At 48.1% G+C, this 16,589-nt stretch overlaps 1 protein-coding gene across 1 annotated transcript in view; it reads right to left on the bottom strand.

The window, feature by feature from the left end:
- ahr1b (aryl hydrocarbon receptor 1b) overlaps nt 1-16,589 on the bottom strand; it is a 151,381-nt gene that overhangs the window by 14,944 nt on the left and 119,848 nt on the right. The window contains exons 7-8 of the mRNA XM_078204480.1: nt 15,683-15,885; nt 12,443-12,552 (exon numbers count right to left, since the gene is read on the bottom strand). Coding sequence (XP_078060606.1) covers nt 12,443-12,552; nt 15,683-15,885 — 313 coding nt within the window. The remainder of the gene's footprint in view (nt 1-12,442; nt 12,553-15,682; nt 15,886-16,589) is intronic.

Here is a 16,589-nt window from a genome sequence, read left to right as displayed (position 1 = left end):
TCAAGAGTCACATCTTGATAAACCTCAGGTGAAGTTTATAAAACCACGAGGGGCGTAGATAAGGTGAATAGCCGAGGACTTTTCCCCCAGGCTAGGGGGAGTCCAAAAGTAGAAGGCGTAGGTTTAAGGTGAAAGGAGAAAGATTTAAAAGAGAACTGAGGGACAACTTTTTCACACAGAGGGTGGTGCGTGTATGGGATGAGCTGCCGGAGGAGGTGGTAGAGGCGGGTACAGTTACATTTAAAAGACATTTGGACAGGTACATGGATAGGAAAGGTTTAGAGGGATATTGGCCAAATGGGCAAATGGGACTAGGTTAGTTTAGGAAACCTGGTCGGCATGGCTAAGTTGGGCCGAAGGGCCTGTTTCTGTGCTGTATATCTCTATGACTATGACTAAATCAACGGGACAATTTCCTGACCTCAATAAATCTAGGAAATGGCCTTGGACAAAGTACTCTTGAGTGAGCCCTAAAAGTCTGCACTGTCAAGAGTCCTAAACCGAGGAAGGTTGATCTACGATAAGTGGATGAAGTTTCATTGACAAAATGAACCAAAACTAATTAATTTTTCTCCTTCAGCAGATATAAACTGACATTGAGGAAGAGAATTTAAGGGGTGGCTATTATGTTGTGAGGAAAGAAGTTATGGTCTTGATCGGAACCAAATCCCCATGACCACAATACGTCGTAGCTGGGAACTTGGATTGGTTTCAGTGAAATGCATTTTCTACACAACCGTCCTCCAATGGCCATCAACATGGGACTGGATCTGAGAGCAAGAGCCAATCACTGACCTAAGCAGGTGGTCAGACAATCAGAACCCATGTTCTCTTCCTCTCACTGATGGTCTTCACAAACCTCCAGCAGGATTCTAGCTCCAACCCAATTCCACCCAGTACATCAAACCATATGTTTCCCTTTCAATTCATTCGTGGGATATGGGCGTCGCTGGTTGGCCGCATCTATTGTCCATCCCTACTTGCCCGAGGGCAGTTAAGTGTCAATCACATTGCTGTGGCTCTGGAGTCACATGTAGGAATCCGACGCAACAACTGAAGATGATGCAGGAACTTTTGTCCCAATACTCCATCCTCAACTCTGTCTCAATCAGCTCAATTGAAAATGATGAGTTTTTACAATTATTTAATACATTACATTATGTTCCTGTGACTGTGATCCATACAATTCTTACCGCAGAGAAGGAGGTCATTCTGCCCATCAAGTCTCCACTGACTCTCCGAAAGAGCTTCTGACCGAGGCCCGCACCACGCCCCCACCCTATCTCTGTAACCCCACGCATTCCACCTAACCTACACATCTTTGGACATTAAGGGGCAATTTAGCATGACCAATCCACCTAACCCGCACATCTTTGAACACTAAGGGGCAATTTACCATGGCTAACTCACCTAACGTACACATCTTTGGGCACTAAGGGGCAATTTTGCATGGCCAATCCACCTGACTTACACATCTTTGGACACTAAAGGGCAATTTAGCATGGTCAATCTCCCTAATCCACACATCTTGGGACACTAATGGGCAATCTACTCTGGCTAACCCACCTAACCTGCAGATCTTTGGACATTAAGGGGCAATTTACCATGTCTAGTCCACCTAACCTGAACATCTGAAAGGCTAAAAATCAGGGTTTCAATTCTCCAACCAAAAGACTCAATTCCAGTATCACGTGTGCATTAGTCTTTGCTGTGTTCAACCTGTGGCAAAGGTTTTGTTTCTGGGATTTGCTTCCTTGGAATGGTGTTTCGCTGTTAATGTTTATACAATGACATGATTGTTTTGTTTTATTTGTAATTGGTAAAAGTTATTGTTAATTTCCTTTCTATACATGTTAACTGTATTCTCAAATAAACTGTCTTTGGTAAAAGCTCCCTAGTGGGTCATTTAAATCATACCTGAAGTGAAATATCTCTTGCTTATCCTCGCCAAATTCAAAGTGCGAAACGTATGATCCCAGGTGGACTTCATAAAACACTTTGGAGTTTCTGACCTGAATTATAACGATGGAACGGACTCTTAGCTTGCTCCTTTACTGTACCCAATTACATCATAGAATGATAGAAGGGAAGGTTTACAGCACAGAAAGAGGCCACTTTGCCCATTATGTCTGCACCAGCCTAGAAGCACAGCACCTACTCGAATTGCATTAACAGCATTGGGTGAAGAAATATCCCCTCATCTCCGTCCTAAATGGTCTATCCTGAATCCTCAGACTGTGACCCCTGGTTCTGGAAACCCCATCATCGGGAACATCCTCCCTGCATCTACCCTGTCTAGTCCTGTTAGAATTTTATAAGTCTCTATGAGATCCCCCTCACTCGTCTGAACTTTAGCGAATACAATCCTAACTTAGTCAATCTCTTCTCATACATCAGTCCCGCCATCCCCGGAATCAGCCTGGTAAATCTTTGCTGCACTCCCTGGTCCATTCAAAAGTCTGATGGCAACAGGGAAGAATCTACTGATGACCATGAAACCATTGTCGATTGTCGGAAGAACCCATCTGATTCACTAATGTCCTTTAGGGAAGGAAATCTGCAGTCCTTACCTGGTCTGGCCTACATGTGACTCCAGAGCCACAGCAATGTGGTTGACTCTCAACTGCCCCCTGAAATGGGGGGGCAGTTAGGAATGGATAACAAATGGTGGTCCAGCCAGTGATGCCCACATGCCATGAAATGAATAATAAAGAAAGTTTAGTTGCTGCGATGGCAGGAGGCTGGGAAGACACTCCCTCAGTCTTGAGGAGGCACCTGGGAAAGGTAGTGAGGGACAGCGTTCAATTCTACCAACGTGCAACATTTCCAAGAAAAATCTGAAGCAGCTGGGGGAAGGAGAACTTGCACTGAGCCAACTAAGTCCCTGGAAGGAGATCGAGTGAATTCAAAACATAATTTGTAACTTAAGAGAAGAGAGAAAAAAATTCATCGCTGGTTCCTGTCCACCCACTTGGCGATCCTCCCGCCCAGTCCCAAAATCGAGGAACATGTTTGCAGCCCAGCATAATAAATCAGCCACAGGGATTTGCGGGAAGTTGCTTGCTTTTGTTGGCTTGGGTTTTCCCCAACAAGCCTTCAGTCTCCATGTTTTTCCCTCCACTCTGCTGGATCCCTGTGCAGTAAAACGCCCGACCCGACCCCCAAGTTAGCGAGTTAGCCCATTAACCTCTCACACTGACCCTCCGTTGGGATGCGGAGGCAGAAGCAAAGGAGGACATCCTGCAAATTCCTGCCCCCCCTCCAGCATGGCCCCTCCTCCAGGCTATCTTTCCTTCGAGGTCAGATTGGAGGGGCTGGTTGCCAGCCCCCCCGATAAGCAACAGGTTGGTGGCACAGTGGTTAGCACTGCTGTCTCACAGCGCCAGGGACCCGGGTTCAATTCCAGCCTCGGGTCACTGTCTGTGTGGAGTTTGCACTCTCTGCCCGTGTCTGTGTGGGTTTCCTCCGGGTCCTCCGGTTTCCTCCCACGCTCCAAACATGTGCAGGTTAGGTGGATTGGCCATGCTAAATTGCCCCTTAGTGTCCAAAGATGTATAGGTTAGGTGGATAAGCAGGGTAAATACGTGGGCTACAGGGATTGAACCTGGGTAAGATGCTCTGTTGGAGGGTCTGTATAGACCCGATGGGCAGAATGGCCTCATTCTGAACTGTAAGCATTCTAGGTCACCAATTGGGCTAATTAAAGTGTCCACTCCGTGCACCTGTTAAAAACTGCCTGTTAAAAAGCTGCCACCCACCCCTTCCCCCCCACCCCGTCATTCCTCCCCACCCCCCACACGGCTGCAGCCAAATCCTGACCGATGAATTGAGGCCTTTGCAACCATCTTTACCAGGGGACCGCAGCCGTGGGCACAGGCCGCCATGTGGAGGATGCCCCGTGCAAAATGACACTCCAGCAGCTGCAGTGACTTCTGGTTTCTGCATGTCGGAACATTCTCCGGAGAGTGCCTCCAGCGTGAAGCGCCCTCTCGTTCTCCAGCCTGCACTGGCAGCTCTTACCTCCGACAGTGGGACTGCCGATCTTTCATTGCCAGATGGCCTCCTGCTGGCACCATCCCCAAGACACAGAGTCCCGTCCACCATCCTTAATTGGACAGGACTCCTGGAGTGGTCACCTCCAGCCTCCGGGTTTCGCCGCTGGGGGAGGCAACAGCCTAGTGGGATTATTGCTATATTTGATTTATTACTGTCGCATGTATTGGTATACAGTGAAAAGTATTGCTTCTTGCATGATATACAAAGCAAACCGTTCATAGAGAAGGAAAGGAGAGAGTGCAGAATGTAGTGTTACAGTCATAGCTAGGGTGTAGAGAAAGATCAACTTAATGCAAGGTAGGTCCATTCAAAAGTCTGACAGCAGCAGGGAAGAAGCTGTTCTTGAGTCGGTTGGTACGTGATCTCAGACTTTTGTATCTTTTTCCTGATGGAACAAGGTGGAAGAGAGAATGTCCGGGGTGTGTGGGGTCCTTGATTATGCCGGCTGCCTTTCCGAGGCAGAGGAGAGTGTAGACCGAGTCAATGGATGGGAGGCTGGTTTGAGTGATGGACTGGGCTTTGTTCACAACCCTTTGTAGTATTTTGTGGTCTTGGGCAGAGCAGGAGCCATACCAAGCTGTGATACAACCCGAAAGAATGCTTTCTATGGTGCATCTGTAAAGGTTGATGAGAGTCATAGCGGACATGCCAAATTTCCTTAGGCTCCTGAGATAGTCGAAGCGTTGGTGGGCTTTCTTAACTATAGCGTCGGCATGGGGGGACCAAGACAGGTTGTTGGTGATCTGGACACCTAAAAATTTAAAGCTCTCGACCATTTCGACTTTGTCCCCATTGATATAGACAGGGGCATGCCCTCCACTACACTTCCTAAAGTCAATGACAATCTCCTTCATTTTGCTGACATTGAGGGAGAGATTATTATCACCGCACCAGTTCACCAGATTCTCTATCTCATTCCTGTACTCTGCCTCGTCATTGTTTGAGATCCGACCCACTACGGTGGTGCCATCAGCAAACTTGAAAATCAAATTGGAGGGGAATTTGGCCACACAGTCATAGGTGTATAAGGAGTATAGTAGGGGGCTGAGGACACAGCCTTGTGGGGCACCGGTGTAGAAGATGATCGTGGAGGAGGTGTTGTTGCCTATCCTTACTGATTGTGGTCTGTGAGTTAGGAAGTTCAGGATCCAGTCGCAGAGGGAGGAGCCGAGCCCCAGGCTACGGAATTTGGAGTTGAGTTTCATAAGAATAATGGTATTGAAGGCTGAGCTGTAGTCAATAAATAGGAGTCTGACATAAGTGTCCTTGTTATCTAGGTGTTCCAGGGTTGAGTGCAGGGTCAGAGAGGTGGCGTCTGCTGTGGACCTGTTGCAACAGTAGGTGAACTGTAGTGGATCCAGGCAATCTGGGAGGCTGAAATTGATTTGTGCCATTGACTAACCTAGAGTATTAATCCAGAAACTAAGCTAATGTTCTGGGGGACCCGGGTTCAAATCCCGCCACAGCAGATGGTTCAATTTGAATTCAATAAAAAAAATCTGGAATTAAGAATCCACTGATTACTACGAAACCATTGTTGATTATTGGAAAAACCCATCTGGGTCACTAATGTCTTTTAGGGAAGGAATGTCTTTTAGGATCCAGAACTGGCTTGCCTGCAGAAGGCAGAGAGTGGCTGTGGAGGGGTCTTTCTCTGCATGGAGGTCAGTGACCAGTGGAGTGCCCCAGGGATCTGTTCTGGGACCCTTGCTGTTTGTCATTTTCATAAATGACCTGGATGAGGAAGTGGAGGGATGGGTTGGTAAGTTTGCTGACGACACCAAGGTAGGTGGTGTTGTGGATAGTTTGGAGGGATGTCAGAAGTTGCAGCGAGACATAGATAGAATGCAGGACTGGGCGGAGAAGTGGCAGATGGACTTCAACCCGGATAAGTGTGTGGTGATCCATTTTGGCAGATCCAATGGGATGGAGCAGCAGTATAAAATGAAGGGTACCATTCTTAGCAGTGTAGAGGATCAGAGGGACCTTGGGGTCCGGGTCCATAGGACTCTTAAATCGGCCTCGCAGGTGGAGGATGCGGTCAAGAAGGCGTATGGCGTACTAGCCTTCATTAATCGAGGGATTGAGTTTAGGAGTCGGGAGATAATGCTGCAGCTTTATAGGACCCTGGTTAGACCCCACTTGGAGTACTGCGCGCAGTTCTGGTCACCTCATTACAGGAAAGATGTTGAAGCCATTGAAAGGGTGCAGAGGAGATTTACAAGGATGTTGCCTGGATTGGGGGGCATGCCTTATGAGGATAGGTTGAGGGAGCTTGGTCTCTTCTCCCTGGAGAGACGAAGGATGAGAGGTGACCTGATAGAGGTTTACAAGATGTTGAGGGGTCTGGATAGGGTGAACTCTCAGAGGCTATTTCCAAGGGCTGAAATGGTTGCTACGAGAGGACACAGGTTTAAGGTGCTGGGGGGTAGGTACAGGGGGGATGTCAGGGGTAAGTTTTTCACTCAGAGGGTGGTGGGTGAGTGGAATCGGCTGACGTCGGTGGTGGTGGAGGCAAACTCGTTGGGGTCTTTTAAGAGACTTCTGGATGAGTACATGGGATTTAATGGGATTGAGGGCTATAGATAGGCCTAGAGGTGGGGATGTGATCGGCGCAACTTGTGGGCCGAAGGGCCTGTTTGTGCTGTGGCTTTCTATGTTCTATGTTCTATGAAATCTGCTGTCCTTACCCGGTCTGGCCTACATGTGACTCCAGAGCCACAGCAAAGTGGTTGACTCTCAACTGCCCTCCAAGGGCAACTAGGGATGGGCAATAAATGCTGGCCAGACAGCAATGCCCATGTCCCACGAATGAATTAAAAGAAAGTTCCAGGTCCCCTGTCTGCATTTCATCTCAGCGCCAGGATCTGGTGCGCCCCATGAAGTTTTAACCCTTCACATCGGAGTCCTGCGATGTTAAGTGCAGCCCACACTGATGTGAAGGGAGCCCCTTTGCCTGGTGACTGTGAAAGCTTCAAAACAGAATGAGTTTGGCACGGTTTCAGTTCAGCTGTTGGTGTGAATGGGCCAGCTGTATAAAACAGCATGCATCTGGCAGTCTGATTCACTGATACAGGCAACACATCGGGAGGGTTCAACTGAGGTGGCATCGGAATTACAGAAACAGCTTTGGGCTGCTGTAGCTTCTGCTCCACACGAGCTTCCTCCTGTCCATGATCCATCTCAGCCTATCGATATACCCTTCGATTCCATTCTCCCTCGGTGTTAATCCAACATTCACTTCAACACATCTGTACTATTCAACCCAACCACTCCCTGCAGTAGCAAGTACCACATCCTCAGCATTCTCAAACAAAATCTCTCCTGAATTACAATCATAGAATCCCTGCAGTGCAAAAGGAGGCCATTCGGCCCATCAAGGCTGCACTGACAAGAATCCCACCCTAACCCCATGCATTTACCCTGCTAATCCCCCTGACACTAAGAGGCAATTTGGCATGGCCAATCCACCTAACCCACACATCTTTGGACCCTAAGGGGCAATTTACCATGGCCAATCCACCTGACCTACACATCTTTGGACACTAAGGGGCAATTTACCATGGCCAATCCACCTAACCTACACATCATTAGACACTAAGGGGCAATTTGGCATGGCCAATCTACCTAACCTGCACATCTTTGGACACTAAGGGGCAATTTACCATGGCCAATCCACCTTGCCTGCAAATCTTTCAGTCTGTGGAAGGAAACTGGAGCACCCGGAAGAAACCCACGCTGACACGGGAGAATGTGCAAACTCCACACAGACAGTGACCCAAGGTCGGAATCGAACCCGTGTCCCTGGCGCTGTGAGGTAGTAGTGCTAACCACTGTGCCACTGTGGCGCCCAATTACCTATGGCATTTATTATTATGATCCATGGGTTTTAACCTTCCCTGTGAGTGGAAACATATCCTCCATCAAACTCCTTCATCATTTAAAAACCTCTACCCACCCCTTAGCCTTCACTTACCCACTGGAGTTTTCTGACGATGTAACGAGCAGAATAGATCGGAGTGAGCCAGTGGATGTGATGTATTTGAATTTTCAGCAAGCTTTTGACAAACTCCCACAGAAGAAGTTGGTGTGTAAAATTGAAGTGCATGGGATTGGAGGTAATATATTGTCATGGTTTGAGAATTGGTTAGCAGGCAGGGAACGGAGAGTAGGAATAAAGTATGTTTTTTCACGGTGGCAGGCAGTGAGTGGTGGGATCCTGCAGCAATCAGTGCTTGGGCCCTAGCTATTCACAATATACACCAAGGATTTGATTAGATTTGATTTATTATTGCCACATATATTAACATACAGTGAAAAGTATTGTTTCTTGCGCGCTATACAGACAAAGTATACCGTTCATAGAGAAGGAAAGGAGAGGGTGCAGAATGTAGTGTTACACTCCTAGCTAGGATGTAGAGAAAGATCAGCTTAATGCGAGGTAGCTCCATTCAAAAGTCTGACAGCAGCAGAGAAGAAGCTGTTCTTGAGTCGGTCGGTACGTGACCTCAGACTTTTGTATCTTTTTCCCGAAGGAAGAAGGTGGAAGAGAGAATGTCCGGGGTGCGTGGGGTCCTTAATTATGCTGACTGCTTTGCCGAGGCAGCGGGAAGGGTAGACAGAGTCAATGGATGGGAGGCTGGTTTGCGTGATGGATTGGGTTACGTTCGTGACCCTTTGTAGTTTCTTGCGGTCTTGTACAGAGCAGGAGCCATACATGGCTCGTATTTTGTTAGAGAAGGTCATAAGTTCATCTTGAACTGTCACCGAGCATTCCTTATCTCGGAAGTCACATAATTGCAGCGACCTGATTAGCATGGGGCGGGGCGGGAAGCTGTTTGAACTGCTTAATTGAAGGAGATAAAAACTTGTTTGAAGGCAAAGGCTCGTGATTTACTGGAAACCGCCTGACAGAGAGAACGTTACGTTTTGAGCCTGTGGTGTTTTAAATGTGTGTGTGTGAATAGGCCGAGAAGGAAAGTTGCCTTAGTTTGCTCTCTCTCTCCGCCTTGCTGGAAATTCAATGCATGGTTATCAAACTGCTGCCAGAGAATCCTCTTCGAGTAAAACTTGTCTGCATTTGGAAACCTGAAAAGCTGAGACACGAAGAATTGATCCAGCTCTATATTCTCGTATATGCCGAAGCTCGGTTGATGAGAACCTCCAGAAGTCGACTGGGTTTTCACACAAGCGAGCTCCAGATCGACAACATCAAAACCCTGCAAACTTTATCCTTTATTTTGTAAAGCCTATCTTCCAAAGCCCACCTCTGCAGAGACCCCCATCTGTTTGTCTTTTGTTTGTGTGTGTGTAAATGTGTGTACGTGAGAGTGTGTGTGTGTGAGTGTGTGTGTGTGTGTGTGTGTGCGTGTGAGTGTGTGTGTGTGAGTGTGTGTGCATGTGTGTGTGTGTGCGCGAGTGTGTGCGTGCGAGTGTGTGTGTGAGTGTGAGTGCGCATGTCAGTGCATGTATGTTTGTGTGTGTGTGCGTGTGACTGTGTGTGTGTGTGTGTGTGTGAGAGTGTGTGTGCATGTGTGTGTGAGTGTGTGTGCATGTGTGTGTGTGTGCGAGTGTGTGTGTGTGTGTGCGAGTGTGTGTGTGTGCGAGTGTGTGTATGCATGTGTGAGTGAGTGTGAGTGCGCGTGTCAGTGCGTGTATGTTTGTGTGTGTGTGTGAGTGCGTGTGACTGTGTTTGTGTGAGTGTGTGTGAGTGTGAGTGTGTGAGTGCGTGTGAGTGTGTGTTTGTGTGCGTGTGAGTGAGTCTGAGTGTGTGTGTGAGTGTGTGTGTGTGTGTGTGTGTATGAGTGTGTGTGTGTGTGTGTGTGTGTGTGTGTGTGAGAGTGTGTGTGTGTGTGTGTGAGTGTGCGAATGTGTGTGTGTGAGTGTGTGAGTGATATTTGAATCATCGAAAGTCATGGGTGAGGTGCCTGAATATTGGAGAGTGGCAAATGTTGTACCTTTGTTTAAAAAGGGCTGCAGGGAAAAGCCTGGGAAGTACAGGCCAGTGAGCCTCACATCTGTGGTGGGTAAATTGTTGGAAGGTATTTTGAGAGACAGGATCTACAGGCATTTAGAGATGCAAGGACTGATTACAGTCAGCATGGCTTTGTGAGTGGAAAATCATGTCTCACAAATTTAATTGAGTTTTTTGAAGGGGTAACCAAGAAGGTAGATTATGGCAGTGCAGTTGATGTTGTCTACATGGACTTTAGCAATTCCTTTGACAAGGTACCGCATGGAAGGTTGTTGCATAATGTTAAATCTCACGGGATCCAGGGTGAGGTATCTAAATGGATACAAAATTGGCTTGACAACAGAAGCCAGAGACTGGTTGTAGAGGGTTGTTTTTCAAACTGGAGGCCCGTGACCAGCGGTGTGCCTCAGGGATCAGTGCTGGGCCCACTGTTATTTGTCATTTATATTAATGATTTGGATGAGAATATAGGGGGCATGGTTAGTAAGTTTGCAGATGACACCAAGACTGGTGTCATAGTGGACAGTGAAGAAAGTTATCTCCAATTGCAGCGGGATCTTGATCAATTGGGCCAGTGGGCTGACGAATGGCAGATGGAGTTTAATTTAGACAAATGCGAGGTGATGCATTTTGGTAGATTGAACCAGGGCAGGACTTTCTCAGTTAATGGTAGGGCGTTATGGAGAGTTACAGAACAAAGAGATCTAGGGGTACATGTTCATAGCTCCTTGAAAGTGGAGTCACAGGTGGACAGAGTGGTGAAGAAGGCATTCGGCATGCTTGGTTTCATCGGTCAGAACATTGAATACAGGAGTTGGGACGTCTTGTTGAAGTTGTACAAGACCTTGGTAAGGCCACACTTGGAATACTGTGTACAGTTCTGGTCACCCTATTATAGAAAGGATATTATTAAACTAGAAAGAGTGCAGAAAAGATTTACTAGGATGCTACCGGGACTTGATGGTTTGAGTTATAAGGTGAGGCTGGATAGACTGGGACTTTTTTCTCTGGAGCGTAGGAGGCTGAGAGGTGATCTTATAGAGGTCTATAAAATAATGAGGGGCATAGATCAGCTAGATAGTCAATATCTTTTCCCAAAGGTAGGGGAGTCTAAAACTAGAGGACATATGTTTAAGGTGAGAGGGGAGAGATACAAAAGTGACTAGAGGGGCATTTGTTTCACACAGAGGGTGGTGTGTGTCTGGAACAAACTGCCAGAGGTAGTAGTAGAGGCGGGTACAATTTTATCTTTTAAAAAGCATTTAGACAGTTACATGAGTAAGATGGGTATAGAGGGATATGGGCCAAATGCAGGCAATTGGGATTAGTTTAGGGGTTTAAAAAAAAAAGGGCGGCATGGACAAGTTGGGCCGAAGGGCCTGTTTCCATGCTGTAAACCTCTATGACTCTATGAGTGTATGTGTGTGTGTGCGTGAGTGAGTGTGTGTGAGAGTGTGTGTGGGTGTGTTGTGTGTGTGTATGTGTGAGTGTGTGTATGAGTGTGTGTATGTGTGAGGGTATGTGTCTGTGAGTGTGTGTGTGTGTGGGTATGTGAGTGAAAGTGTGTTTGTGGGTGTGTGTATGCGTGTGGGTGTGTATGTGAGTGTGTGGGTGTGTGTGTGTGGGTGTGTGAGTGTGAGTGTGTGTGTGTGTGGGTGTATGAGTGTGTGCATGTGTATGTGTGTGGGTGTGTGTGTGTGAGTGTGTGTGTGGGTGTGTGAGTGTGTGTGGGTGTGTGAGTGTGTGTGTGTGAGTGAGTGTCTGAGTGTGTGTGAGTGTGTGTATGTGTGTGGGTCTGTGTATGTGTGAGGGTGTGTGTGTGTCTGTGAGTGTGTGGGTGTGTGAGTGTAAGTGTGTGTGGTTGCGTGTGTGTATGCGTGTGGGTGCGTGTATGAGTGCATGTGTGTAGGTGTGTGTGTGTGTATGTGTGTGGGTATGTGGGTGTGAGTGTGTGTGTGTGTATGGGTGTGTGTGTATGTGTGTGAGTGTGTGTGTGAGTGTGTGGGTGTGTGTGTGTGTGTATGTGTGTGTGTGTGTCTTTGTGAGTGTGTGTGTGAGTGTGTGTGTCTTTGAGTGTGTGTGAGTGCGTGTGTGTGAGTGTGTGTGTCCTTGAGTGTGTGTGTGAGTGTGTGTGTGAGTGTCTTTGAGAGTGTGTGAGTGTGTGTGAGTGCGTGTGTGTGTGTATGTGTGAGTGTGTGTATGTGTGTCTTTGTGAGTGTGTGTGTGTGTGGGTGAGTGCGTGTGTGTGTGTATGTGTGAGTGTGTGTATGTGTGTGTGTGTGTCTTTATGAGTGTGTGTGAGTGTGTGTGAGTGAGTGTGTTCTGATTCGAAGTGGAAGGAAGAGCTCAAACACCTGGAAAACACAACACGTATTTTGAAGTTGGAGAAAGCAGCATAATCCGGGCACTTACTTCGGACGTGATTTTCGGCGCAGTGTAACATGTCTGCGACGTGGATAAACTGGTATCCAGTCCCACGTGCCCGGAGTTCAGCCTCTGTATATCCCAGAACAATCTTCCCCCTAACACAAAGAGGAAATCATGAAACACTTCAAACAGCATTGCGTTTAAAATTAACCAACTGCCTCGCTCCTCTCAAAGTCCTGGCTCATTTCCCCAAAGGTCTAGGAAACTTCCTACAAAAATAATCCCAACTCTGGAAGCAAACCCTCAGCAAGGGATGAACTGCCCCATTTCTCCATTTTCAGAAGGTTCCTCACTAAATATCTGGTGCAGAGCTCTGAGGTGGCACAGTGAGTGCTCAGAATGTCCATGGACCCTGGGTGGTGGGCGAGCAGGGGGTGTCATCTGGAGTTCAGAACCCTGACTGCTATCCCTTGATGTCCCTTCCCATGTATAAAATGTTGAACAAAATCCAGTTCCAGTCTCATAGAATCCCACCTAACCTGCACATCTTTGGACTAAGGGGCAATTTAGCATGGCCAATCCCCCTAACCTGCACATCTTTGGACTAAGGGGCAATTTAGCATGGCCAATCCCCCTAACCTGTACATCTTTGGACACCAAGGGGCAATTTAGCATGGCCAATCCCCCTAACCTATACATCTTTGGACACTAAGGGGCAATTTAGCATGGCCAATCCCCCTAACCTGTACATCTTTGGACACTAAGGGGCAATTTAGCATGGCCAATCCCCCTAACCTATACATCTTTGGACACTAAGGGGCAATTTAGCATGGCCAATCCCCCTAACCTATACATCTTTGGACACTAAGGGGCAATTTAGCATGGCCAATCCACCCTAACCCGCACATCTTTGGACTGTGGGAGGAAACCCACGCATTCATGGGGAGAACATGCAAACTCCACACAGACAGTGACCCAAGCCGGGAATCGAACCCGGGTCCCTGTGAGGCAGTGCTAACCACTGTGCCACAGTGCGTGGGCTGAAGCTGAGCAGTAAAGAGTGGCGATTGAGTGAGATGCCAGCAGGCCGCTAAGGGAGTTGTGACCAGAGGTTGGGTGACTTTGGGAATGTGGAGATGTCTCCACAAAACAGAGAAACTAAAAGAAATGAATGAACATGGACTGGGTCTCACCTCAGGAAAGAGATTGTCAGCATCAATAAATTGGATGCTCCAAACCCCTGCTTTAAGATTACAAACGAACATTCTGAACAGGGTTGGCGATTGAAGACTGAGGGTAGCAGTGGAAGAGTGTTATTCTGAATGGAGGTCTGTAACTCGTGGTGTTCGGCAGGGATCAGTGCTGGGACCTCTGCTGTTTGTAATATATATAAATGACTTGGAAGAAAACGTAGCTGGTCTGATTAGCAAGTTTGTGGATGATACTAAGATTGGCGGAGAATACAGCAGGATATAGATAGACTGGAAAATTGGGCAGAGAAATGGCAAATGGAATTTAATCTGGACAAATGCGAGGAGATGCATTTTGGTCGATCCAATTCAGGTGGGAGCTATAAAATAAATGGCAGAACCATCAGGAACACAGACACACAGAGAGATCTGGGAGTACACGGCCACAGATCCTTAAAAGTGGCAGCACAGGTGGAAAAGGTGGTGAAGAAATATGAAGCATACGGCACGCTTGCCTTCATCGGCCAGGGCATTGAGTATAAAAGTGGCAAATTATGTTACAGTTATATAAAACGTTGGTTAGACCACATTTGGTCACCACACTGCCAGAAGGATGTGGAGGCTTTGGAGGGAGTACAGAAAAGGTTTACCAGGATGTTGCCTGGTATGGAGGGTATTAGCTATGAGGAGAGATTGAATAAACTGGGATTGTTCTCCCTGGAAAGACGGAGGCTGAGGGGGCGACCTGACAGGAGTTTATAAAATTATGAGGGGTATTGATAGGGTGAACAGTTGGAAGCTTTTTCCCAGGGGCAGAAATGACAATTGCAAGGGGGCACAAGTTCAAGATAAGGGGGGAAAGGTTCAGTGGAGGTGTGCGGGGGGAGTTTTTTACACAGAGGGTGGTGAGGGCCTGGAATGCACTGCCAAGTGAGGTGGTTGAGGCAGACATGTTAGCCACATTGAAGACTTATCTGGATAGACACATGAACAGACAAGGAATAGAGAGATGCAGGTGGTTGGTCTAGATAGGACAATGTGATTGGCGCAGGCTTGGTGGGCCGAAGGGCCTGTTTCTGTGCTGTACTATTCTTTGTTCTTTGTTCAAACCACTAGGTTGAAATAACTTCAGCGAGTTCCTTAACCAAAACGGATTTATTTCCGATGGTTTGCGATACTCAGGCTGGTACTTCCCAGGATAGAGGATTCACCCAGGAGCAGATGACCTGGACACTCCACATGTCTCTGTAGAGCTCCCTGATTGGGCAGCCTGAACAGGCCTCAATTAGGGAGCTCATATTTGAGCAGGTCCAACCCATGGACCTCGGTGAAGTCATTACAGAGATTCTCCAGATTTGGAGCTCCAAGCAGGATTTCACATGAGAACCATTAAATGATGGTGCTGGTCGGTGGATTGGCCATGCTAAATTGTCCCTGCGTGTCAGGAGGATTAGCAGGGTAAATATGTGGAGTTACAGGGATGAGGTCGGAGTATCCCAGCTGCGGGCGAGGTCGGAGAATCCCGGCCGCGGGCGAGGTTGGAGTATCCCAGCCCCGGGCGAGGTCGGGGAATCCCAGCCCCGGGCGAGGTCGGGGAATCCCAGCCCCGGGCGAGGTCGGGGAATCCCAGCCCCGGGCAAGGTCGGAGAATCCCAGCCCCGGGTGAGGTCGGGGAATCCCAGCCCCGGGCGAGGTCGGGGAATCCCAGCCGCGGGTGGGGTTTTAGGTTCCTATGACTGTCAAAATGACCAGGTTTCAAAGCTAATCGCTCCCAATAAACACCTCAATTCAACTCCACTCGGTAACATACTCCCAGAGAGACACAATGGGCAGGAGTTTCCGGCTGCGCTGATCCCAAAACCGGACAATCCTGCCATAGGTCAAAGGACCTTTGCATGGTCCGCCCCCCCCCCGCCCCCGCCCCCATCCGCTACAATCCCCATGGTGGGCGGGACAGGGGAATTCCCCCCTTTGTTCTTTCTTTGTAGACATCATGTAAAGTGGACGTTAAATTGGGATGGAAAGGGAGGATGGTTTGGTTTATAACTCCTCAGTGTTGACTGTGGTTCTTTTGACTTTTGCTCCCGTTCCTTACTTGGCATCGCAGGCAAGCGGCGTGAAGTCCAGCTTGTGCTTAGTCCTGAAGATCATGTTCTTGGTCCGGATCTCCAGGATGGACGGAGACTGGAGGGGGGTTGCCACGGCGAACAGAGCCAGCTGAGGGGGGATGGGAGTGCCATCCTCCGCTTTCTTATTCTGTCCATGTAGGAACTTCAGCCGCCCCTGGAAGTTGAGAGCCTGGGAGAAAAGAAGAGGACCCGTCAGAGAAAAAACAATCTCGAGGTGATAACGGAAAGAAGGAAGACACTGAACATTCACACACAGATTCCAAATATGAAACCTTCTGAGAAATATGGCAGAGTTGGGGAGAGGGAGTTCTGCTAATTATACAATCCCTACAGTGCAAGAAGAGGCCATTCGGTCCATCGAGTCTGCACCAACAACAATCCCACCCAGGTTCTATCCCAGTAACCCCACATATTTACCCCTCCAACCTATGCATCCTGTGACCTAAACGGCAATTTAGCATGGCCAATCTACCTAACCCGCACATCTTTGGACTGTGGGAGGAAACCGGAGCAACCGGAGAAATCCACGGGGAGAAAGTACAGACTCCACACAGACAGTGACCCAAGCCGGGAATCGAACCCGGGTCCCTGGCGCTGTGAGGCAGCAGTGCTAACCACTCAAGTTTTGGTCTCCTTACTTAAGGAGGGGTAGACTGGAGGCAGTTCAGGGAAGGTTCACTAGGTCGACTCCAAGGATGAAAGGGTTGTCTTCTGAGGAAAGGTTGAGCAAGTTGGGCCTATACTCATTGGAATGTGCCGACCATTTGCTTTTTAAGCCCATTGTTTTCAACAGGCACTCTCTCCAGAGTACAGGGTACACGGTCCAGTGGGAGAATAGGAAACACAAACATGAAAACAAAAGGCCTCGCATAC

The sequence above is a fragment of the Mustelus asterias genome, unplaced genomic scaffold (assembly GCF_964213995.1).
Source record: "Mustelus asterias unplaced genomic scaffold, sMusAst1.hap1.1 HAP1_SCAFFOLD_347, whole genome shotgun sequence".
Lineage (NCBI taxonomy): Eukaryota > Metazoa > Chordata > Chondrichthyes > Carcharhiniformes > Triakidae > Mustelus > Mustelus asterias.
The sequence above is the reverse complement of the archived record's forward strand: the minus strand, read 5'-3'. Positions and strand labels throughout refer to the sequence as shown.